The 27,452-nt window shown below is 31.3% G+C and overlaps 1 protein-coding gene across 3 annotated transcripts in view; it reads right to left on the reverse strand.

The window, feature by feature from the left end:
• Positions 1 to 27,452, reverse strand: part of LOC119840482 — a 120,623-nt gene that overhangs the window by 37,868 nt on the left and 55,303 nt on the right. For 2 of the 3 annotated variants that reach the window (XM_038367115.1, XM_038367117.1), the window contains exons 2-3: positions 13,776 to 13,829; positions 6,679 to 6,708 (exon numbers count right to left, since the gene is read on the reverse strand). In XM_038367115.1, the coding sequence (XP_038223043.1) occupies positions 6,679 to 6,708; positions 13,776 to 13,829 (84 nt within the window). The remainder of the gene's footprint in view (positions 1 to 6,678; positions 6,709 to 13,775; positions 13,830 to 27,452) is intronic. The other variant, XM_038367116.1, reaches the window with a different exon arrangement.

The following is a 27,452-nucleotide window of genomic DNA, read 5'->3' on the forward strand; positions in this document are numbered from 1 at the left end:
ATACGATTCCGAGAAAAACAAAGCAGGTAGAAGTTTTTCTTCAAATGTTTAATAATAAAGAATGTTTGTGGAAAGGCTCATTGACTTTTCTGATCAGAATTTTTAAAATTTTAATTACAACATATGCATTAGGTATAAAGGAATATGAAACAAATTCTTCAAGATTTTAAATTCTATTGTTATCTTGATATTTCACCTACATCGTAGTTAACTACACTACTGCTATCAAACAATAACAAAATTGACGAAAGGTTTAGAACTGAGAAATCCATGTTGTTACTGTTTCATGTCCACTGTGTAAACACAAAGCTGCGGAAAGACGATAGAAGGCATCTTCAAAAACTACCGTTTGCGTATATTGGACGTATGCCACGGCTTGGATTGATGGCTTCAACACAGAATAGATAACTGGTTTGTTAATTGAATTCAACACCTCCGCAAGTTTATAAAGAGTTTAATTTTCGTTGCATTTGGATTTTACAGAGTTTAACAGTTTGTAGGAATTGAGACATTTATTAGCAACAGAATCAAATGCGATTCCCAGTAGTCGTTAACTTTATCTGAACACGGGGTTTAGTTCGATATTTAGAATTGAATTATTAAAATGTTTTTTTAGAATCAAAATAGACACAGATTCGTTGTGTACAAACTGAACTTTTGTACCTAAGGACAGATGGAAAGGACGACATAAAGAAATGTTTATTAACTGTATACTGACTATTATATCAGTACATTTCTTCATCAGCCAATCAAACTTCAAGGTTCGGACAACCCTGGCGTTTATACTTTTAAATAAATGATAAATATCGGTTCAGATACTCACACTTTTAAAGACAACCTTCGTAATATAGGCTATGGTCGATAATGTCCTGGTATAAAAATATCCCAAATAATAATATTATGATTTTATATAGCATTCAAAAGTTTTGAAACAGTATTATCGACGTGTACTTTATATTTCCGTCCTCCTTTAGGTCACGGCCAAACTTATATAGATACATTTAACGTTCTCATGAATATTTTATTGATGAAATAGAACGGCCTGTGGCTATAGTTACCCAGCGTGGTATTTATACGGATCGATTCACACATATATTGTGACACCTAGATATATCTAGGCCACTAGTTTACTTACAGAATTAAATACAAATATAGTAGGTACAACTGAACACGGATCAAAAAAGGAGATATTACTTTTTTATTATTTACTTACTAATATCATAAATGTGAAATAACTCTGTCAGTCTGTCTCCACCTCAATCATTTAACCGATTTGAATGAATTTGGGTACAGATATACTTAGTTGGAGATCTTAGAAAGGACAAATCATATTTTTTATTTTCCATGAAAATCGTCCACGTGACTCCTTTCAGCGCTTTTATCTTTTCTTTTTTTTATTTCTCATAGCTTCGGTTATCGCCATACCATGCCTAGTTGAAAAACAAACATTTTATAAAATTAAATCTTTTTAGAAACTCAAATTAATACATAAATTGTCAGCTGCCTGAGTCGTTTCTTGACCTGATGGAAGGAAGTCCAGACCTGAAGAAATAAATATTTAGCGTTCAAAGTACGCAAATTGCAAAAATATTTTCTTTTCGCCGCTCCTTCAGAAATATCATATAATAAGACGTTAGTACATATCTAATAAATTAAATAGGTATAAAAAATAGCTTTAATTTTCCAAACTCCATTATTTAGCGGGGAAAATTAATGTACACCGTAACTTCATTACCATTTACATATTATGAAATCTTAAAAAATATTACGAATACTACAAATAAAATAATATATCGTTATCAGCTACGTAGACCAAATGTAGAATGAAACTCTAAATACAACAAATACTATATGTGTTTCTATAATGATAAGACGATAAAGAAAACTAGTTGTAGGAACTACTTCAGCGTTAATACTAAATGTAAGGAATAATGCTTATAAGGGCTTGTCATTCTATTATCTTAATAGTTTCTATTTTTAGTGAGAGGCTATTATGATATCTTTATATAGTTAATCTCTGTGCTTTAAACATAAAATACAGTTACTAACAAAACGTGAGTTTGCTTTTAAAATCATTTGACTGAAAATGGCCTTGAAGAATTAGAATCTAACATTGCTTTGTATTACGAAATAGTCGTATTTTATTACCTGTTTAGGTTTTAAATTTCAAGTCAAGTGCGAGTAGAACTCGCAAAAAAAGGGTTTTGTATAAATAAGCTTCAGAGCGATTGCCGATAAAAATTGGTCACCTATCCACTCATCAACTTAAAAAAATAAAACTTAACTCAATTACCTAACTACCTTGGTTCATGAGATACAAAAAATAATAATAAAATCAAACACAAGAAAATATCATGAGATACAGCTTGTTGACTGATGGAACAGAAAGGTAAACAGAGCCTTAGAAATAGAGTCCCGTTTTGCCCTTTGAGTACAGAACTACAAAAAATTTATGCATAGCTGTAAGGTATACTTTGTATTAGCCGCAGATTTAAGCAAAATTCAACCTAGTTTTTTATTTACGCCACAGTACAACGATCCAGAACTCCAGAAGTCTATATTTTTATTCCAACTTCAGTGACGAGTACCTCTCGGTTCATTGCTTTGACGGTGACCTTGTTAAAAGGTTGCCAAACTCTTAAATGTAAACAATTGAAAATAATTCTTATAGTTGTAAGAAGTAACAATGAAAAGACAAAAGATATCCTTGGTGGATCAACGTACGCGTACGGATCATCCTGCGGAGGCACTCTCTTATAAATTTATTTTGACTTCTTTTAAGGGAATGGCAATTAAATGTTAAAAAAATATGCAAAAAAAAGTGAACTCCCGTGTCCCCTAGTGGGATATGGGGCAGATGATGTACATCTGTTTCACTGATCGATTTTCTTTACGAACAAGTAGGTGATCAGCCTTCTGTGTCCTGCCAGACCGAGAAATTTTTTTTTTTGTGCGCCCCCACCGGGAATGAACCCAGGACCCCTCGGTTCTACGCTGACGCGTTAACCACTGTACCAAGGAGGCGGAGAGTAAAAAAATATGCAACAACATTCTATTTATTAGTCAATAATATGTACTACGAGAACAGCATGACTTCGTTTGAAACTTGTGGTGACGTTTGAAACACAAATGGTGTCATTGAGTATGTACCTAACATAGATACAAACTTTCATTTACACTGATAATTTTGTAAAACGTAATGTCCAAAGCAAGCACTCAGCAGTCAAGACAAAGTATACTTACATGCTGTGAGTATACGTCGTAGAACTACTAATTAACTAAAAATCATAAATAAACAACGACTAGTTTCCATTTCCTAATATAAATCATTGATCACATTCATTATATCAATTGTTTTAGTAACATGGAATATAATGAGAATATAAATAAAACTCAGTTATAATGGCTAAGATATAGATAGCCGTGCCACTGTATTTGCTTGAATCAAATTGTATGCCAGTAATCATTTTATATTTCCGTCCCTGACCGACTGACAGTACAATAAAACTGGATGTTTCGATGTGGTACATATTTAGCCCGTGGCCCGTGGTAAATATTTAGCTAATAGCACCATAGGATCTCGTTCAAATCAATCGGTGAAAGAATTGTTGAAATCGTTCCAGTAGTTCTTGAGATTAGCTTCTACAACTATAACTATACTATAAACTCAAAAATTCACAGACTTAACTCGCTCTCTTTAAAATAGTAGTATAGATGTATGCAGTATATATCAAGTGAACACAGGTGATTAAACATACTCGGCCTTCGGTTTAATAATTTCAACTTGTTTGAATTGGTGTTTGAACAAATTTTACACTTCATTATTATATAATATGAATTCTTTTTACATCTCGGACTCTTCCAGCCAGCGAAGTCGATTATGTCGTATGTTAGTGGAAAATAAACTGATGATATTTCCGTAGCTAATTAATTACGTAACACGCGCTTCTGGGTACAGTAATTCTTACTACATAGCGTACATACTTCAAAGATAAATAAATAGAATTGTGTAACCATTATGACTCATAGAAACTGACGGTGTTACTGGATCTAGTTGCAACCTTGTTCGTCTTTCGATTCTGCGTCACAAATTGTGTGTGATGCCTCCATTTAAAACGATATAAAGTGTGTTTTGTGTTGTAAACAATAACAAATATATCGTTGTATAATACTTACATGTATGTTATAGAATAGTTTGTTTACGGCAATGCGTTTTACATCACAATCACACGACTCGCAATGTGACGTCACTGTTAGTTTTTATTGCGCCATTAATATCTGCGCAAAACGCGCAAATTATATTTGTAATACTACATGATCACCGCTTGTCTTCTTCCCGTTTGGAATGGGTGATTAGCCTTGGTACGCAGCTACGTAATATCTTATGTCAAGGTTTAATTAATAGCTAAATTGCTTATAAACCTACAGCTGTTGCCTGATGCATTTTAATCTGTAAAACTCTTTTGTCTTTAGTTAATCATTCTATTTTAGTTACATAATGATGCGCATTATTATGTCTCATATGAGACTGAGAGATTAAGCATTTGCTAAATTGCCTTTTATTAATAATATCGAATGAGTAATTTTCAGACTTCTAAAGTAAAGTAAATGAATCAAGACAATGGAGAAAAATTAAGAATAGTTGTTATCGGAGGAAGGTTTAGTTTGTGTGTACTTTTCCAGCAACAATAATGATTTCCCTAAACACAATAGAAATAAACAGAACGAATTGGTATTTGTGTAAGGTCTCCGTCTGATTGATTAAGGTTATTGGGTAAAAATTACATAAACGATTTCTCATTTTTGGCTTCTTTGCTCGCTAATTAATAATAATAACGAAATATTAATGTTCTTGGAAGGTTAATCTAAATTTTAAATTATCGATTGATTGTAAGCAGCGGATTTGCACTTTTGTTTTTGCTTATTTCTGCAGAAAGTTTTACTACGGCGAATCCGACATTCCGAAGTAATTGCAATAAATTTTCTGTTAACTACTATATATGTAAACATTTTCAATCGTAATTTAAGCTGAAAGTGCGCACGGCCTGAATTGCCTATACATTTCAATTTGCATAAAATATAGACCAACGATGTTATTTTTTAGATAATGTAATTTAAATAATTTTATGTATTATGTTTAATAAGTGAACAGAATACCATTTAACAATGATGATGAAAATAATGAAAATAACGATAGGAATCATTTATTAGGATTTTATCAATTTAAAAAAAAATCCATCATTTTACACAACATCAGAAATAATTGTTTTTGGCCGCTCAAATCGTAAATAATCTAATTAAAATTTCATTGTTTTTCCAACTTCTGTCTGAATTCTGGATAACGTCAAAACAAACTGCGTCGTTGTAAAAATAAAAATAGCGGCTGAAAACAAAACAATTTGCTCTTTCCCGGAATTAATTACAAGCAATTGGTGCAAACTTTATAAGTGTTAATTGCGCATTATGTCTATATGCCAGGACGATTCGTTTTTTAGCACTGGACTACGCATTTGTATCCTTTAATTAAGACACTAATTAACGGTTTAACCATGTATAAAGCGAGACCTCGCTAGTAGTGTTTGTATTTTAAAAGGAAAATATTTATCGACACATTCGTCTATATAAACTAATAGTATAAGTATATTCTATTTGTCGTTTGAAATATAATATAATATATGGCCTCATGGCTTATTATTAGCTAGAAATGTGCCTTCACCTCAATACTTACAGGTACTCAATATTACCCTGTTAATTGATATAGACTGCCGGCTCTACTCTGAAGAAACTGCTTTCCAAGCCGATGGTAATTGTTAAAACTGTTTTATGACGATTCAAAAGTGCTTGTATAAGTAATATCCTTATAAATGTTTGAGTTTTGAGACGCAGGAAATCTGATTTTAACTTAAAATAAATCAACACGACAAAATAAATAAATATCGTATATAAATACATGGTTACACCGTCACGTGATACTAAGCATAACACCTTTAAGGGAGATCCGATACGCGCCTTCTTGTTAGTTGTTACATATATTAGATAGCCTTTATTGCATTAAAACCATATAACAGTCACTACCTTTAATGTATTTTAAAATGGAGCAAAAGAATGAACCCATTTTTACGTGCACGTAAATTGTAATTTAAAACCGCTACGTACCTAAGTTCATAGGGTTTATTTCTGATTGCTAATGCTATGTTAAATTGGAGTAGAAAATCTAATAATATTCATATTCATGGGGTGATATAAAGAATAATAAATATTAAAGAATTGTTGACCAATATATACAAATTATTTTTTAAGGATAATCGAAATTCAATTTCAGAATATGATTTCTAATAAATCGGTTCATATATCTTAACATAACTTTCAATAAATATCTTTAAATGATCTTTGTTTAGCATTTTTAATGTTTTTATCTTCAAAGTTTATGTTCAAAATAATTAAAGTATTGTGATATCTTCTCTCCTATACAAATAAATAATATCCGCCTTCCACCCTAAACCACATCAACCTTTTTTACTACATAACTAGATCACATTGTGGCCTATTCCGCAATGAGGTGATGATTAATATAATTTAATAAGTACTTTAATGAATAACCACGTTTTGATGAAAAACCGCCGTATGATTTTTTATGTAAAATTATATTAGACAAATAAATGTTTAATGATAACTTACCAACGTGTGAAAGGCCGGTGAGATCTGATTCTGAAAAAAACAAAAACTTCATGAATAAAAATGCATATGATGTTGCGTGCCCGGAATTAAAATAGCGTTATTTATGAGATATGGATGTATGTATGCATAATTTTATTATTTAACTTCCAATGACATGCATTTTATGATATTATACTGCTTCAAAATAACAATGACCGCTAACTATTATTTGTCAGATGTCTTGTATATCATATGATATATAAATTGTTTTACTGATGTTCATTAATGTAATATACGTAGCTTAGATTTTAGAATTAATAGCAACAATAAAATTGTTTAATTATTTTGAAGTGAAACTTCTTTAGAATCGTTGTGATTTCAAACCTGATGCAACGGAAAAAACGACAGGTAAGAGACCAAATACAAAAATGTGTAGAATGAATCCGGCACAGAATGAGACAGAAATATACATATGTACTATTTTATATTTTATATAAGTTCATCTCATTCTTTTGTCGATTTACTGAAGTTTCACTTCTATCGTGTGTGAATCGCATACACACCTTTTTTTTTATTCTATATACATTTTTCATAAACCTTTTCATGGGCAGTAGTGATCGCTCGATAATGGACGCACTACTTGTTCGTTTGTCCGCTTTCTTTTATAAAAAAAAAAAATACTCCATGGATAAACTATGTTAAAAATAAACATTGTTTATACACTCTTTGTATTCGTATCGTATTGCTATATTTCACGAAAACGGAAGTGACGCTATAGAATCTCATTATCAGTGCGGAACTATCGTTGCAAGGTAGAAACTTTATTCTACGTGCACTTTGTTGCTGTTTTCCTTATTTGATATCGTATGCTTCTTATAATTATTGCTAGGCTCTTCACACATTATGTACTAAGTTATATATAGTTAAAATGTCTGAACTATTACGGTATTCTCTGATGATTTTATCCTTTATACAGTAGAGTATATCTATTATACTGTATTTAGTTGTATACGTATTTAAGACTAGCCTAAATTTAAAATATTTAAAAAAATAAGTTGTGAAAATGAGATATTTCTAAATTCACTTGTTTAATATTTTTAATGCTTAAAAGCAAAATACTGTATTTTAAAATATATGTTATCTTTTTTCAGGGTAGTAGCGACGTAAAATTGATAAACCTCATTAAAATCAACGTGAAAAAAATATAACGTTGCAACATGGTGTTAAATTAGTATTCTTAACTCCCTCGCCTAAACAATAAATGCATAAATAATTTTAATTAATTCTTTGTCATCCACCTTAATGTAATATTTGTTATTGACGTTTTCACCGCTTAATTTTTTACTGAATTGGAAAAAATGTTTCCTTAAGGTCACGTGTGACGTATTTACTCTACTTATAGACAAGTTATTTACAGGGAATTGCCGATATAACATTGGGTGATAACATGTCTGCTTAATATAACATAGCATACACACGGGACTGTTCTTTTATTATTTGTCTTATCGACCGTCGTGCTAACAAATATTAAAGATACTGAAAACATCTTACGAGTGAAGTAAAACAGCATAGACAACATTTTAACTACCATGTTTAATTATTGAAGCTAGAGTTATTTAAATGTAATTTAATTAGGCATATGCACATGATAAGGAAAACCCCGGTACACACTGAATTATACCGAAAAATTCCGTTTCTGTAGATAACGTTTCACCACAAAATAAACAATCGTAGTATAACGTAGTATGGAAGTATATAATTACGTAGATCATTTGAAATAAGTAGTTTGTGACATAAATATTTTGATTCATTAATCAGCTAGTACGCTGTTTATGAATCAGATTTGATTATGTATGCAAATTAAATTCACAGATACTTTATCACGTGTTGTGTTCTACGAAGCTAATCATTAGAATTCATACACGCTCATTTAAAATACAAACAAAGGTTCGCAAATATACTAGTCATGTGGTGTTGGAAATCCATTGAGGAATACCATTGGGATTCTACATGGAATAATGTTTTCCTCGTTATAAATGTACTGTAAGGAGGATATTTAATAGATTGAACTTAGAATATTAAAAGTTTATTATTTGAATTGAATTCGTAACTCATAGCTCGTGAGAAACTCAATCAAACCGGTCATTTATTTCTTTTCATAATCGTTAAAGACAGTAAACGTACCTACGCGTATCTTCAATAATGTTTTCAAGTGAATTGACAAAATAAAACGCAACGAAGACTGGAATTTCACACGTCCTTCCTCATTTCGATAACATTTGACTCGGAAGGTTTCCATCGTTTATCGTAAACGTATCAGAGGTTAAATTACAATGCGATAATATTTACTCCCCCCTGCGGATCAAAACAGCTGTAGTTTTATTATTATCGTACGTCGATTGGTGACGCAAGGGCTGTTTTATTTATAATAATATAATATTATGTTGTTTTTCTATAAAATAATTAAAGTTGCATTACCCCTGCATCTGCACGTTATTATCAAAGGCAATATAAGGCTACAATAACAAAATAAAAGCAGAATGTTTGATTCTAGTTATATGTTAATAACTACAGTATTTACGAGCATTTCCTTGTAATGTAACGTTTATGCGAATGCTTGACGCTCTGTTCGGTATAAATGCTTACGCTGTACATTGGTTATTTATAATTACATATTTATCGCTTAATTGAAACGTAGGACCTACAAGCTGGGTGTGTTGCGCTTGTGGATTGAAATTAAACATGAATTACAATAAAAGTAAAAAGACATATTATCACACACGAATATTAACAATAGAAGACAGCACAATATTACCCGAGTCGGTACATTGCCAACGAGTTACTGTTACCGTTACAAGCCAATGATAAAATATTGCACCAATTTGAATGGTTTTTAAATCAAATTCTAATAAAACATTGAGGATAATATTTAATATCGGCGAATACTCGACCTTCGTAAAGGCACTCAATAGATTTACGCATTCATAGGTACAACTGTAACCAGATTTCATATCCTTTCTCTAATACCCGTAATTTTACCAAGGTTTTGAGATAACAATGTATTGTACTCACGAAATACATGATAGGTTTACCGTAAAATAGTATTGAGGTCTTATATATATAAAGTTCCCATATACATTCGATAGACAACAATTATATACTGAGAAATTGAGTTTTGTTTCATAAACAGCTTACACGTGTTTCGCTAGTCCTCATGAAACATTCGTTACTATAATTATTATGATAAAATATTTTATAGTTCACGTTAAGATAACATTCGTTAAATACGTGACTTACTTTTCAGTTACTAATTATAAAATATACAACCAAGGTTAGAATAATTTATTATTGACAATATGAAAGGCGATTTCTTTAAAAGCGTCTGAAAAAAGTGAAGAAGGACAAAAAAATGTTTGGGTTTCGTTTTTTTATGTCATAGTCGGCAAAGAAGCTTGTGGGCCGATGGTACGTGCTACCACCATCCATGAACATTTGTAGGGGCGTAAAGCCATTTGCAGTAAACTTACATCTCTGCAAATGGATTGTTGTCTAGGTGTGGGACAAAGAAAGAATTCATGAGTGGAATAAAGGAATGGACTAGGACTAGGTAAACAAAAGTACCACCCTCTTCCTCACTCATCGAACGAAGTACGGTAACAATCTCATGATACTATTTCATGCCGTGAGAATGTGGTACCTGCATCGATGCGACCTGACCCAATTCGTGCCGTATCGTACTCGACTCCCTCAATAAATACTTTAAATGTTTTTTAGGCAACAATAATACACACTCATACCTACCCTTGTCTTCATAAAAATATTTCTTTTGTACGTGTGTTTGTCACTGTACTGTCACTGAACATCTCCGGCTGGTCTGATTTTAATGAAATTTTTGTATTAGATTATTTATTGTTAGATTCGTTATTGAAATTCCCGTTCGTGTATCGTTCCGTTTATCTTTATTTTAGGTATCTATTAAAATCGAGTATATATTTTATGTTAATAGGAAAATCGAATAGGTAATATGTACTAATATGGTATTATATTATCTGTGGCTATACAGAATAATAACCAAAAAGTCGATGGTTCGAATCAACTCGTTGGAAAAATTACGACGTTTTTCTTATAAATTTTTCCGCAAAGCAACATACCAAATATAATTACATATTATTACTTAATTAAATCAGAAAATTGTTCATAAACGAACAATCAATGTGGAATTTGTCTTTCTCTTTCTTACTGATAAATTTAAGCCAGAGTTGAATTTGATTTAGATTTTTTTACATATTTACACATATATTAATTTAATTCAGCTTTCTTACCAATACGCGACCAATCCCAATATTCTTGTAAAAAAAAATACCCTACTTACAGTTACAACATATTATATAAGGAAAAATTTGCGTTCGAGTTATTCTGTATTTGTATCCATTGGGCCAGGTCATAGACTCAATGTACTCGTAGGTGAAACAATTCCGCGAATATCAAGATTATCGGGACACGGAGGTCAGTGAACTTATTAACAGTTTAAAAAAATCTACTCTGATAAACTATTTGAACATTTTCTCTCATGAACCAAATTAGGTTATACCAGAAATATAACCTCATTTGGAACATGGAAAAAATCGCCTCAAATGCTAATTTGTTGCTTCACGTTTATCGTAAAATTTTCCATACTGTTTTTCGAAAAAATATCCAGTTATTTATTAATCCAAGAACTCATTGAGACCCGGTCAAAGTCTATATTATGTATAACAACAATTATTGTTTTATAATGAGCCAGTAATTATGATGAAAATTACATAAATAGCAGATTTTATTACTGTAGTATCATTTGTTCTCACTAAACTCGATTGTTGCATAACCTCGATGACTGATTGTACCTGTTTATGAAGGAAACATTATTTTTATGATCTTTAACGTGAACCGTGATTGAAAGTAATAAGGATGAGAACATAAGTACAAGATATACTCATATTAAAATTATAAATATTACCTACTGTTATAGTAGGTATTGTAACACCGATTTTAATGATATTGGGCAGAGTCGAATAATCACAGGCTTTTAGGTAATGAAGTTATTTAAGAAATGGAATTTTGGAAATGAAACAATTCAATAATTAATTATTTATACGTGTTTAACGGACACGTATTAAAAAACTGACAAAAACAAGATTTAAAGCAATGAACGATTGTTTATAATTTTTCCGTAATAACGAAATCAAATCAACATGTTGGAAATTCAGTTTGTTTTTTGATGGAAAAATCCACAGTTCCATTCTATAGTTTTTGTCGTAAAGGAAGTCATTATATAGACATTATTGTAAAATTCTACAGAATTGCCATGACCAATCTTAATGTTATATTTAAATTCTAAAACGCTTTGTTTTATGCCGATATTGCTCAAAATACAATAACAACCACTATTGCGTAGTAATCCAATCGATTTTTGAAAAATCCGATATTTTTAGAAGGTTCAACGTTGTTACTAACATTACGCTCTAACGTCTTGCTTTAAATTTACATTATAAGATACCTTAGAGACCTTTCCTTTCTTTTTCTAAGCTTACTTACGTAGGTATACTCTAAGTGAGGTAACCATCACAACAGTCATGGTTATTTCACCTCTATTAGGTATTATATATGTAAATAGTAATTATTGTGACCACAGAATCATAATGATTAATGATCATTTGGTCATTTGGTCCGTAGTTTTCTGTAATTGATAAATTAAGCATGAAAAATAATTTTCATTAGGGCATCCTAAAACTCGTATATATACCTACCTAGGTAGGTATAAATACGAGATAGACACATAATAATATAAAACTGTACTTGTCTAGACAAGTATAGTTTTATATTATTATGTGACCCAGATATAGATTACATTAGGTAAATAATTGGTTAGCTACTATGGTAATGTTATAAAAAAAATACATTCAGATATAAAGCGATATTGGCACCAATTGTCTCATTTAAATTCAAGACTGTACAAATGGATTTAACTGCGATCGTACTACGTATGTATTATTTATATATTATAACACTCAAATGCGGCATAGACCTTACCATTCAAAGCATAAGTTATACGTATTGTAGGGTGTAGTAGTATTTATATTGAGTGTCAAGGCAAAATATGTAATTGAATAAATAATTATAAATAAATGTTTTACTTTATATTAGTATGAATGTTTTTATTTTGCTCCTCAGCGCCCTCTTTTGCGTCATTAAAACATCAGTAAAATAACGGCACTGCCATCTATAAGCATACCATAGTATTATTTCATCAATTCATTTTTGATTTTAGCGCCACCTATCGGATTTTGTTACTACCACAATAAACATTAAAAACTGACAATCGCATCTCGTGCTTCCATACTTTTACGCTAGATGGCGTGTTTCTGAATGAATTTTTAATAATTTTATACAGTGCCACTAACTTTGAAATGGCAAATGCGCTCATACTGAAGATTTGAGAGATTTTATGCTTTTTTATGTCATGTCGACAATTAAGGTTGTGAGTCGCCCGATGGTAAGCACTACCGCCGCCCATTAACATTTGCTGTTGATGAGGAGTAAGATCGTTTGCAGATGGAATTGCGGAAGAATGGATTGCCGACTTAAAATAGGAAGGGATAAAGAAAGGATTGATGAGAGGAATAAATGAAAGAACTGGGAAGGGTTGGAGGGCAAAAGGATGGAGGAATCCCCACGCACCGAACGAAACACAGTAACATTCGCATGCTACTCTATTCCGCGGTGCGAGCAGTGCAGCCGAATTCGTGCCGAAGTGTGCCTATCTCCCATGCTCAACTAGTCGTTGGTGCCAGTCTGATGCTAACTGCCAGATAAATCTGTGGCACTATACCTTACGGAGGAGGAGTGGCACTATACTCTCCGGGGAGGGAGCTGTGGGTTCGGTTGTCGGAATCCAACCGGCTAAAATCCCATTGTGCTCCGACGCGCTGCTTTAGACAGGACTGCGGGAACACATTTGTACTCTGCCACATGGTGGCACTATAGCTAGCAAGTGATGCTAGGTGCATTACGCATAGTTATAACTGTGGTACTTAGTTAGTGACAATAAAAGGTTTTACAAAAAAAATATAAAAACATACCAGTATCATTGAGTAATCCATGAATATCTGTCGTCGACCCATCGGCCGACATAGCTGAAACAAATAATGTAAGATAAATAAGCTTTTCTTTTGTAATGTTTAAATGAAATGAACTGAACCATATCTTACGTAAATATGGAATTATATTGTGCCTAAACTAAAAACGTTATACCGTCCCTGATTTAAACTTAATGAGATTACCTAAGTGTTTCAAAAAATTAAATATTCGAAAGATACTCTGGTTTATACGCAATTATCTACCTGAGTAATGAAAAATAATAATAACAGTAATTCGTTATTATCGAGAATCGAAATTCCATGAAAAATACTTTAATAAGGCCCTACATATTTCCATTCCACAAATTCATACAGAGTCATCCAAAAATTAATTCTGAATATCGTGACAAATTGTATTCTCATTTTATTTTATTTGTGTGCCTTAAACTAGTGGTAAGATATACCATTTCATTATACTTGATTCTCAAATAACACAATTTAAAATATTAAAAAAAAACTTGTACAGTCTTACAAATATTATAAACATCATTTCAGAACGTATGAATACATCCGATATTTTACGTATTTAATAGATGTAATGATTAAATAAAAAATCTTAAAAGCATTCCACTCATCTGGCGAATCTCATAAAAATGGTATTATTGGAATCTTTGATAACTTTATTATGAAATGTTATTTAAATATTATAATCATTCTAGCTCTTATTACTGTCATAGTCGATCATGTTGTCAGATCGTCACGCTCAGCTAACGATGGCCTCCAACCGACCGCACTGCCAACGGAATTTAGTTATATAATGGATATAAACAAACAACCTGATAAAACTATCATTATTGTGTTATTACGAACAAAACCGCACATTGATAAGCGTGATAGGAGTCATCTTGATTTGAAAAAGAAGCAAGAGAATATAATATTACCGAAGCACATCGAGTAAGACCTAAATTGGTGGCTATAAAATTACTATTAGTACAATAAAAATGCACAAAAATCTACTCTATCGTGATAAAGCATTGTAATAGATATAAATAAGGTATTATTTAAGCGATATTCTGTTCTAGTATTCTATAAGAATAACAGTGAAATTTAAATAATTGATAACTGTTTGTTATTTAGTTTCTATTATTTTCAAAATATTTATAATATATCGATAAATCGGGGTTCGAGATCGGGCGAGAGCGCAGAAAATTAATTGATTTTCAATTTATCTGCACACTTTATGGATCACATAACATCACGACTGCTTAAAACGGTGAAGGAAAACATCGTGAGGAAACCGGCATGTCCAAGAATCAAAAGTTCGACGACCTGTGACATCTGCCAACCCGTACTTTGCCAGCGTGGTGGATTATGGCGTGAACCCTCATACGCCTGTGTCCCAGCAGTGGGAACATATATGGGCTGACGATGATTTTATTTTTTTTTTTTTTATTAAGGCTCATTAGCAATTGTACATCGAGTATTGTACATGAGATAATACAAAAAATTATATAAATATATATGTCATAATGTACAATCAATAAAAAATGAGCACAGCATGCACAATACAAGTTATGATAATGATATATCTTAGGGTTAGTTATTAAACCACAAAAACAAAACGGTACTTGCTGGTTATTGATAAAAATTAATAGTAATTAATTTTTTTAAGTTAATTTAAGATTTTGTTTATTGATTTAATAATTAAGCTATGCAACATCGTTGCGATATCGTCTAGCATCGCTCTGTGTTATATCTGATGATACTGAGCAATGAAAAAAGTGTTTTATTATTTTAATTTTATTATAGGTACTATGCTTTATATAAGATAGTACCACAAACTTCACAGTTATTTAACTTATATATTATATGTGTTAAAATAAGAGCTTTTTGAATAAATACGCAAAATTGCGAAAGATTTCCTAAAGTTGTTAATTTCTAACATCAATTTAAATGTTAAATTTAATGATGCAGCATTAAATACATATTTCCCCGTCATTTAAATGGGAAGGGATTAAGAAAGGATTGGCGAGAGGAATAAAGGAAATGACTGGGAAGGGTAAGGAATAGGATATGGGCCTCCGGCTCCCCCACCCACCGAACCAAAACACAGCAGAATGCTATTTCACGCCGGTCTTCTGTGGAAGTGTGGTACTTCCCCGGTGCGAGCTGGCCTAATTCGTGCCGAAGCGTGCTCGACGACCACACAGAAGAATGTTTAATAAAATTGTAATATAAGTAATATTAGATGATAAATTGTCAATCGTTTAAGAATACGTCACAAATCATTATTATTAATTATAGACATTATAATTACTAGACTAGCCTTCCGTCTTCTGCTTTGACCTCCTACTGGATGGAAAAGTGATGGGATTTCAGCTATCCTTTTCTCTTTCCTGGGTCTCAAACTATCTCCGTACCAAATTTCATCCTAATCGACCTAATAGTCCTTAAATAAGAGCATTAAAGCAAACAAACGAACCAACTCCTTATATATTATTAGCTGTTCATTCTGCTTCGCCCGTGGTATTAGTTAAGATACTTTAAATGGTTGGACCGTTTGGGTGGTATCTGCCCTTAACTGGAATTAATTGGAAACTGTTTGACAATAACCTGTTGGGAAGCTAATTAGTGCGGACTTTAATTTCGCAATTCACCAGATCATTGGCCCGAAGTAATTACTGTAGGTTGAATGCTAAGTATGCGATGATTAGATATGCCCTTACCCTAATTATTCACTTCCCTATTTGCTACTATCCTTTTCCTCGATTTCATTAAAATGAAGCTTAGTAAATTCTTATTCAATTTGTTTAAAAGGAAAACGATACATTTCTTAGAAATAAATTACCATCGTGGTAATTGAATAAAGCCAATGGGGAATGTTTACATATTTTTGGTATACAGAAGATAGTTAAATATAATATCAGATATTAATTTTATGTATAAAAAGTATTTGTTTTAATCTTCACCTAATAATATAAAGCTGAAAAGTTTGAATGTTTGTTTTAACGTGCTAATTTTTTTGAAGTACGTAGGTACTGGTTAAAATTTAAAAATTATTTTTGTATCGAAGTGTCCGTTCATTGTGGGAGGCTATTAAAGCCTATAATAGGCTATATTATATAATGTACACGTTGTCGAAACGGTAGGGCAGTTAGCTGTATATAACTAGAACGAAAAAGCCAAAGACAGGGAAAGCCCCTGTTATGAACGAAAATTAGAGTTATATCTATATTTTTTTTTCTATGCTAAGTTTAAATATATACGTAATAAAAACATAGTAATTACGTACCTACTACTCTACTGTCTACAGTATAATAGTACATTATTAAAGTAATTAATGCCTTTATATAACTGGTCTTTGTATTGAAAATCGTGATGTTTTTCGCTTCAATATGTAAATAGTAGTATAGTAGTAGTGAGAGGTGACGTCACTTAGTTGTAAAATTATTGTATAATTTTTACCTACATACTACATAGGTGTCATTGTTATTTGAGAAAAAATATGTTTTTGTTTAATTAATAACATTAATATAATAATATAATATCAATTCTAATAATGATGTAATAGTAATTTAATAAAAGGTTATGAACAATTACAAGAAAGAAACTTTCCAGGTACACTCGATTATACATGTACACTCGATTCATTCAATATAGTTAAATATAAAAGTTTACGAAATAAAAAATAACTCGTTTTCATAATCTAAAATATATGCAAAATATATCTACGTTATGTAGCTTTTTGTATGAGGATAATTAAGTGTACGCGAATTATAATTTCATAATGCTAACTTCCACATAATATTATTATATAATTTAATTCTGCGATCAATTCTGTGATCACAGTTTACCAATCAATGTAATCGTATACAATATTATTAATGGATTAGTCATTAGCATTTATCGTCTTTAAAACATGAGGAAGATATATTGAAGTTCAAGAACAAATAAAAAATTGTTAGGTAGGTTTTTTTAAGACGTTTTACAACCTTGATGGTTTTAGAAAGCCATTCACCCTCTATTCGCATAAAAAAATAAAAACATTATACAGTGCAACCTTAATATAACGTACCTCAATATAAAGATTTCCTCGATTTAACAAATTCTTCGTAATCCCCTTGAATTGTCCATAAGAGTCAATGTAAAATATCCCTTTACATTACGAACATTTTTTGCGAACAACCTCTTTATAACGAATTTTTAACTATCAAAAAAGTTAGGTTAAAGTATAATTACCTCTAAACGAATTTCGTCAACCCAAAACCTTAAAATAAAGTGTAACCAATGTAATGATTCCTAATCTCATAGTATGTGATTTTTTTACCTCTTTATAACGAATTTTAGACCAACCTAACCTCAACATAACAAACCTCAGTTCAACGAATTACTTGATATAACGAATATTTATTTGTTCCCTTTCGATTTGTTATATCGAGGTTGCATTGTAATTCTTATTCAATTTGGCACTACCAGATTTACACATTGATCGCTGTCGCATAAATGTTTTTAACACTAAATTATTACAGTAATGCGACTGATAAGTATTTAATAACGACCGAAGATTAACCATCTCGCATTGTTTTACAAAGCAATGCAATGTGTAACTTTTAAAAGATCAAATTTTGAATTTAAGCTACAATAATATTATGATTTTAGTTACTGAAAACATGTAAGATAAAATCATTTAAATAGTATTGTCTTATCTTTAAGAAATTTGTGTTTATGTTTTATTTTCTTACAAAACGTGGTATCCATTATAAACAATTTAGAAGTCAAACAAAAGTCACAGTAAAGAAAAGGAATACATTAAATTCGAGAATGTTAAATAAGTTACTGGGCATAATAGTGGGTTTGCTTGTTTTTGCTGTAAAACTGTGATTAATATACCGAAACGATCGGTTTAATATTCTTTTCTATTCTAGAATTGTATGAACATTGCTCTATTTATCCTACTAATATTATAAATGCGAAAGTTTTTAAGGATGTGTGTGTGTTTGTTACTCTTTCACGCAAAAACTACTGAACCGATTGCAATGAAATTTGGTACGTAGACAGCTGGACAACTGGAATAACACCTGGAATAACAATGAACTGGATATTCCTACGGGATACGGACTTACGAGGGTGAAACCGCGGGGCGTAGCTAGTATTTTATAATACTGGAGTATCGTTATCTGCATAATAATTTTCCGCTCACGGTGTGAAAACTTATTAGCATTTCAAGGAAAAGAGTAAATAGTGCAATTCTAGAATCGGAAGTGTCGTTAAACAATACGGAGGTCAATAGGTGTGATTTGTATTCAGGTGGTTATATCTAAGCTGACTTACCTAATGCAGAAAGCGATATACAGTGACTGATTGATCTTCATAAGGTTACGAATTACGAAGCTGTTATATATTTTTTTAACTTTCAAATTAGATGTACGATTGTATTTTTCTGTTATATATAATGTTATTTTATATTACGTCTTTGAATTTTAATACCCATGTTTTGACCACTTCTTTTCATTTTGAAAAGTCCAATGTTTCAATATGTCAACTTAAATTTCACAATTTGCTTACTTTTAACACAATAAAATCAAAACACGATAAAATTTATGACGAATCCTAATAATAATTTTAGTATATATAATTGGCTAAAATATATGACAATTATTATATATAAAACACCATCATAAAATTCGGAACAGGTAATTACCTGCTTACTAAAGACGATAGCTCGTAAAACAAACAAGATTCGCAGTTTCATCGTGGGGATTAAATTGATTCAAAAAAATATCGAAGGAAACTTTTTTACACGTGACTACTTCTTATACAAATAACTTAATAACAACATGTCTTATTCATAGCTTTTTTTTAAGAGCGGTCGTGCGGGTGTTAAACGTCTCTATTGTGTGAATGTAAACATGATAATTATATGCCGTGTGTGATGTGGTCTCTTATACATGGTTCTTATGACTTCGGATGGTTCTTACAGACATTATACTTGGATTGGTAAAAAAAATCTTATATCTAGGAAACGTTAATATATAGTTATATAATTCGGTTAACTTTCACGAATATCGTTTCGTTATTCCCTTTATATTCCGGTAATTTTATAGCATTATCAATATTAGAAAATACATTGTTATTTACTCTAATTCAAATCTTATTTAATATTAAGCCGATTCTCCGCCACAGACGAATAACATCACATAAACATTTTATCTCTAATGTTTTTTATATCATTTTACTTATTGAAACTTGACACTGATTTTATTGACCGGTTTTAAAACGAAATTTTATTTATAAATTCTGAGACAGGTCGCAAGTTGTAAAAAGTAGAACTTGAATTATTTAAAATGAATCCTAATAATTTCGCCAAGGCAAGAAGAAAAAAATTTGTTGATAAATCTCTATGTATATAAAATTTAGTGTCACAATGTTAGTCCTACGAAATTGCTGGACCGATTATCATTAAATTTTGTGTGCATGTCGGGTAGGTCTGAGAATCGGGCTACATCTATTCATAACCCTAAATGATAAGAGAAAGGCAGAACAGCGTTTGCGTGTGCAGCTAGTATTGATATAAAAATCTCTCAGCTTTATCTTTGAAAATGTAGTAGCTTATTCTAAAAAATAACTTAATTCTCTTAAAATTTTGTTAAATGTCATTTGCCATGAAATAATATGAGATTTTCTTTAAAAGCTATGTATTAGAATACAAACATACAATAAGCATATATATGAGGATAATAACAATTCTAAACTTATTCGCAATCGTTTAGATAATTTCAATTGTATATATAAATCAATTCCGCGTACTCGCTTTTTGCATTCAAGATACAACAAATGCGTGATATGAATATTTCGTATAACATACTTTTTACATCTAATACATCATTTACATATTTGAAGGCTACATAATAATTCCATACATCAAAGTGTCTTCGATTTGTTCGAAATGGTTGAACCTTGATCCTTTTGACAAAAAAATTATTTCTAAATTTGAGGGGTCACGCTTAAGTCGCGGACGTATATTAACCAGCTCCCGTGACCCCTTCATGAAAGCGGCTCGTCGGAATACAGTGGGGTTTTAGTCGGTAAGAATCCGACATAATCCGCGGCTCATTTTTCCCGGGGCCGTGGGTATCTATGTAAGATTTCCCCACTATAAAAAAGGGGGTCACGCTTAAAGGGGTATTTATTTTCAAGTCATTACCTTTAAAGATGTCACGTTGGACAATCATGATCAGATTGCTGTTGATTTACTTGTCTTATATAAAAATCAAGGTTCATGAAGCAACCTTGTGGTGTAGGCTTCAATAATTATCATAACAACTCGTACTTTGATAAGAGCTATTGCTAAGCTTATTAAGGGATTAGATTTTAATATAATTAAGCTACGTGATATGATAATATAATCACTGATGTTGCGATATGTAATTGCATTAAATTTTACAGTATAATGCATTAAATAGTTGCGTAATTAATTAATGTATAGTTTTTACACAAACAAGGTGGACGCTATACCACTTTCTCATCTAATCGAAAATGTAGTCTATTTATTTATACACCAAAGAAGATCTGGTGTTATAGTTGTAAACCTACGATGTAATATTTATACAATGAATTTATGAACTCACTAGCTGTTGGACCCGGCTTCGCCCGTGGTATATAGTGTCACTTAGTAAAGCTTTCCAATGGTGAAAGAATGTTTGAAATCAGTCCAGAAGTTTTTGCGTGAAAACGTTACAAACAAACAAAAATACAACAGTTTCCTCTTTATAATATTTATGTAGATTACTTGCTTGTTGATAAAAATAGGTACAATTATATAATTAAGTCAAGTTTCCTATACCTACCATTGCCGTTTACTCAGAATCCAACTACGTACCTATAATTCTTAATCATAAACTCGTATAATAACCTCAGCTGTATCATATGGCTGAAAATCTTATATTTTCACCTTTTATTTAGTATCTGTAGCGAGAAAAAAGAAATAGATAACGAGGAAATTTATTGACTGACATTTATCTAGTTTTCTGATTCTTTTACGTGTATTTTTTGTCAAAAAATTAAGGATTTTGTGTAATGTCACACTATCCTTATATTTTTAGTCCCCTTTTCGTTATGATTTAAGATTTCGTTTTGAGTTTTGTATGCAGCATTATATCTCTCCTTAGACTCGCTTCTAAAAGGGGTAGGTGTAATTGAAGGGCGGGTTAACCCTCCAGACAGGGAAAATGTCAATAGAAAATATAAGCACTGCACTCAGAATTTTCAATGCATGCGGTTTTGAAGTTAAAATAATGTTCCTTTTTTAAATGGATCCCTTGAATAATAAAACACGATGAAACACGCTTAGTATTTTGTCTGTCTTATTGTAAAGTAAGACATACGTAATTCAAACAAAGTTAATCTAAATACTATACATAACTCAAAGGTGATTTATGAAATAGTGATCTATCAATACACAGCCCAAACCACTAGACGGATCGGGCTGAATTTCGGCATGCAAATAGATGTTATGACGTAGGCATCCACTAAGAAAGGATTAATAAATTGTACCCCCATTGTACCCCCGGACGAAGCTGCAGGCAACAGCTAGTTCTTTAATAAAGCCGTCTAAAGTTTAGATGTCGTATATTTATCGATGTTATGCGATAACGAAACAGTTGTCTTCTTTACAAATAAATGAAATATAATAGAATGAATGATAGTGCAACAGTTTCAGATAAGAAATAGTTGATACTTTTCTACTCCGTCAATGGTTATATTGTTAGATGTTTTATTTTACCGACTCGAGGGCTTGTTTAGAGACGGTATTTAAACATTGAGTATTATCGCTTTAGATAGTGAGTAACACTTCAATTAGCTATCTTCGTCAAACAATTATCTGCTCTTCCGCTTTATCTTGTGTTTATTCTGAGATTTGTACCCCGCCCTCGCTTTTACTTACTTCGCGTTGAGGAAGTACGAAGTAAATTGTATTATTCATCACAATCACAATAATGATATTTAAATCTATTTAGAGGTTAAAAAATCTTAAAGAATGTTAAAATGTTTAGAATATCTCTCTAACTTTGAAGAGCGTTATTATATTAATGACAGTAATAGTAAATACTTTATTAATAGTTTTAATGTTATTAGTTACTATGAATAGGGCAGTTTCATAACGAGGTAAATTAAAAAAACATTTAATATCGTTAAAAAAAGAACGCGAATTCGATAACTTGACGATTAGATATTAATCTAACAAAAAATTAATGTTAACGAAACCTGTAGATATTTGATCACGAAACCTAAAGTTTTATACGTTAAGTCTAGATCGTGCAAATAAGCACATGAAGCGAATAAAAAAGTTGAAATATGTATAAAATTGAACGCAATATAAGAATATACGTACAATATTAAGAATTTTTAATTATTCCATTCCCTCAGAACTTATCAGGTTTAAAACTTAAATAATATTTATTGCGTGGCTGGCATTATGCCAAGGATAATTTATTTTATTAAGCTTATATAATAACCAGAAATAAATAGACAATTCATAGATATAAAGGTTCGTTTTGATACGAACAATAGTCTATAAAAATATATAATACCAAGAAGGACTCAGAAAATTCCACTAATAGTAAGAATGTGCTCTTGCTCTCACTAAAACCAGAGATTTTTTATTCAATTTTTAAAGTCCAATAAATATTTTTATATAATCATTAAACTCAAATTAATTGTTATGCGATTAACCAACACCCATCGAAAGCACATTGCTTTATCAAAGATTATTCCAGACGCCAGTCGTTCTTTCAAAACATCGTTTATTTAATAATTACTTATGTATCTAAATGCTATTTTTTTTATCTACACAAAAATAAATTTAGCAGTCAGATCACGTACTTCTTCATTAGATTCAGTGCATCACATGGAATATGTTAATAATGATTACTTTAAAGACAATTTATATTGCGTTAAGCATAATTTACCTCTTAACCGGCGAATACAAAAGGTAATTTATTATCGGGAGATATCTTTTTTAAATCTTATTATAATTCTATACCCAAATGGCTGACACTTAAAAGTTTTTATATTATATTTTTCATGGTACTGATAAATACAGTCTGTACTTAATTATGTTATAATTATTTTTGTTATCTGTTTATTTATTATATTTAATAAATAACACTAACATTCAAACACAAGAAAATACTAACACTAACGTCTCAAAAATCGCTATTTCTTTTTACTTAAGGTCTTGATCTAATGCGGGCAGTTCCAATGACACGAACTTTTGACCTTCACATGCTTTTTAGTAAAATGCAGACAGACACATAAATTGTGTCGTAAACAGTAGATTGATACTATCCTACTCATATTATAAATGCGAAAGTTTGTAAGGATGTGGGTATGTTTGTTGCTCTTTCACGCAAAAACTACTTAATCAATTGCAATGAAATTTGGTTCGTAGATAGCTGGACAACTGGAATAACATATACGCAAAAACTACTTAATCAATTGCAATGAAATTTGGTTCGTAGATAGCTGGACAACTGGAATAATATAAAAGCTTTTTTCCTGATATTCCTACGGGATACGGACTTACGCGAGTGAAACCGCGAGGCGCAGCTAGTACTCTATAGCCTTCTGCAGACACATAAACCACACTATATAATCGCTCACTTGCGGCGTAAAGGAAAGTCAAACAAACTTCGCATTTAAATTCTTATTAAAGTCCTTGTAGTATAACAGTTATACTTGGCTACGTCCTTCGAGATTAACAGATAGTATAGCACTTGTAGTACCGCGCAGCGATCGCTATCCCTAGCACTGTGTTGAGATCTTATTTTTTGTGAGGGTAGACGACATTTACACATTCGCGTTTCAGTACTCAGCCATTGCAATGCACTTTTTAATAAGAACACTACGGTTCGCGGGCAGTCCGAGGTGCTGTCACTTACCGAATTTCTTCGTAATAGTTTTGCGGATGGTTCAAGGGGCTATCACTTAACTTTGCTTTTTTGTAATATTCATTATAATATTTTTATATACCTAAAGTATATTACAGTATTGTAAAATGGTATGCGGGCGGTTCGAGGGGCCGTCACTTACCTTTTATTACCTCTAGCGATAATTATAATTCAATGGACTTTTATTATTACCCTCTTATACGTTAGATGTCATCCTTTTGTTTTAAAAATCGCTATTTCTTTTTACTTAAGTTCTTGATCTAATGCGGGCAGTTCCAATGACACGAACTTTTGACCTTCAGAGGCTTTTTGGCAAATGTAGACAGTCATTTACCAAAGGCCCTACCCTCGGCCTCCAATTTACCAAATTGTGCAAATTAATACTGATTTATAGTGTTTGGCTATAATGGATTATATAAAGAAACGACATTCAATTACCAACTTTTTATGCTCATGTTTCCATAATTACAAAAAATTACAAAAGTTGGAAAACGATGTCTTATATTTGTAATGGAAATATTTTGAGTTTTAACTGATATTAACAAATATATTCATAGAAAATGGTGCAAACTTAAGTGCTGTAAATGATAAATACAGCCAAAGGAATAATATCCGTAACAAATTATCATGTAGCATCTGTATAATTGCTAGCTTTGAAATAAAATACATCATTCATTGAAATATAATGATACAATATTCGTCATAAACCAAAATTCACATCTAAACGAAGTAGAAAAATAACTAAATAAAGAACGCAGCCAACAATAAGGATTGTTATTATTTTCTTGAAACGCGTTTAATTACTCACATAAAGCGCTGGTATTTACGGATAAAATCTTTCTCTTGAATAATGGCATTCTCCTTACAAAGTTCAATGTTAACGAACTTGTGTGAAATGTACAACGCGTTAAATAAAAGTGGCTATTCTAATGTCTCCAATTTATCAAAAATATAATGTATGTCTTCAGCAGCTTCACACATATTGTTAAATTAAATCCCATAAATGGGAAAGACACATAAATTGTGACGTAAACAGTAGAATATATTCTATAGCCTTCTGCAGACACATAAATCATACTATATAATCGCTCACTTGCGGCGTAAAAGAAAGTCAAAAAAACTTCGCATTTAAATCTTTACTAAAGTCCTAGTAGCACACAAAAGATTATAGTACTATAATCACTTCTATAATAATTATTGGGATAGTTAGTCCTGAAGTTTTAAAATGTAAAGGTATACAATAAGGAGTAGTTAAGAAAGGAGTTCTCTGACATTTGATATACATATAGCAGTATTTAAAAAAGATTTTTAATTGTCATGTTAGTTTTGTTTTAACGTCACCTAATCCATTTGATATTTGGTTTATCTTAATTACTTATATAAATCCTATCTACAGTTAAGGAGATACGGGTTAATAAACAGTTAAGAGATTACATATTTACGTACAAGATACACTCGAAAAACACTTTTCCCAGCAGTCAGCCAAAAAATTATGTTAATAAAGCCTTCACCTATGCATGATATAAAAACACTATAAAGTTATTGCATTGAACATAGTCGGTAAACAGGCTATTTTTCGCTAACATCTTTGTCCAACGGCTTACAATTTTTAATTTGGGTATGTAATTCCTACATCTTTTGAATAAAACATTTTCTTATTTTTATGTTAACCTACGCTTTCGTGATTTCTTATTTTGTGCTTAGTTCCAATAATTTGGTGTTTTTATTGTCTTAACCAGATGATTTATTGCTCGGAAAGACGTGTAAATATGTGAATACGAACCACAACGTATAAAGAAATACTAAAGCTTAATCTAAGTCGGTGGAACTAATTGAACTATTATTATAAATATAAACTCATAAAAATAACTGTGCCCAACTCATTATTTAGATAATCGGTAATAATAAATAATGAGCTGGCAAATTTAGCAATCCGTATTATAATCACGGTTATTATAGCGTAGACGAACTACCATAATTTATTGATAATTTTGCATACCTACCTGGTAATCAAATTTGTTTCCTAACAAAATATGATTAATTTGCCGCTTCAAATCAATTAATTAAATGCGTTAATAATTCTTTAAAATGTATCTGCACAAAGTGCAAAGTTAAACACAGTACCATCTGAACTGTACATAGGTATTAAATAAATTATAGTTAGAAATAGAGATAAGAGAGGTAACTTTGTAAGAAGGTTTGCAACACCGTGTTTGTTGAGACATTTTTATAACTCTATTTACGTCATCACTCACAAACATATTATCATGTTATAGTTGTCGAACCATACATATAAATCTGTAGAACTGTAGAGTCCCTAGAAAATTTCCCTAACTTCGCGGGCGAATGCATCCGCGGGCGGGAAAAAATATATCCCGTTTTATAGGTAAAAGCAGAAATGTTATTGCATTTACGATGCAAAACTGCATAATATTATTTCATGATAAAGACATCTCAATTGCCTTGAAATTACTGAGTATATATATAATACTTAATTGTGGACATCCTTTGCCTTCCGACAATGAGCGTCGAAAAGTCTACTTTTGTTTGCAAAAATGTGGTTTGACGACACAAGCGTGTTTGCAGAAGCTATAAGATTTTCTCAATGTAGGTAAACCACTTTACAATTAAAATCTTGTGCAACAAATTGCCGCAACATCGGAATTTGGAAAGCTTCGATTCTCCTCCGAAATCGGACTAAAGTGACGAAGATATTATATGCATTTATATC

This window comes from Zerene cesonia, chromosome 6, assembly GCF_012273895.1.
Source record: "Zerene cesonia ecotype Mississippi chromosome 6, Zerene_cesonia_1.1, whole genome shotgun sequence".
Classification (NCBI taxonomy): Eukaryota; Metazoa; Arthropoda; class Insecta; order Lepidoptera; family Pieridae; genus Zerene; species Zerene cesonia.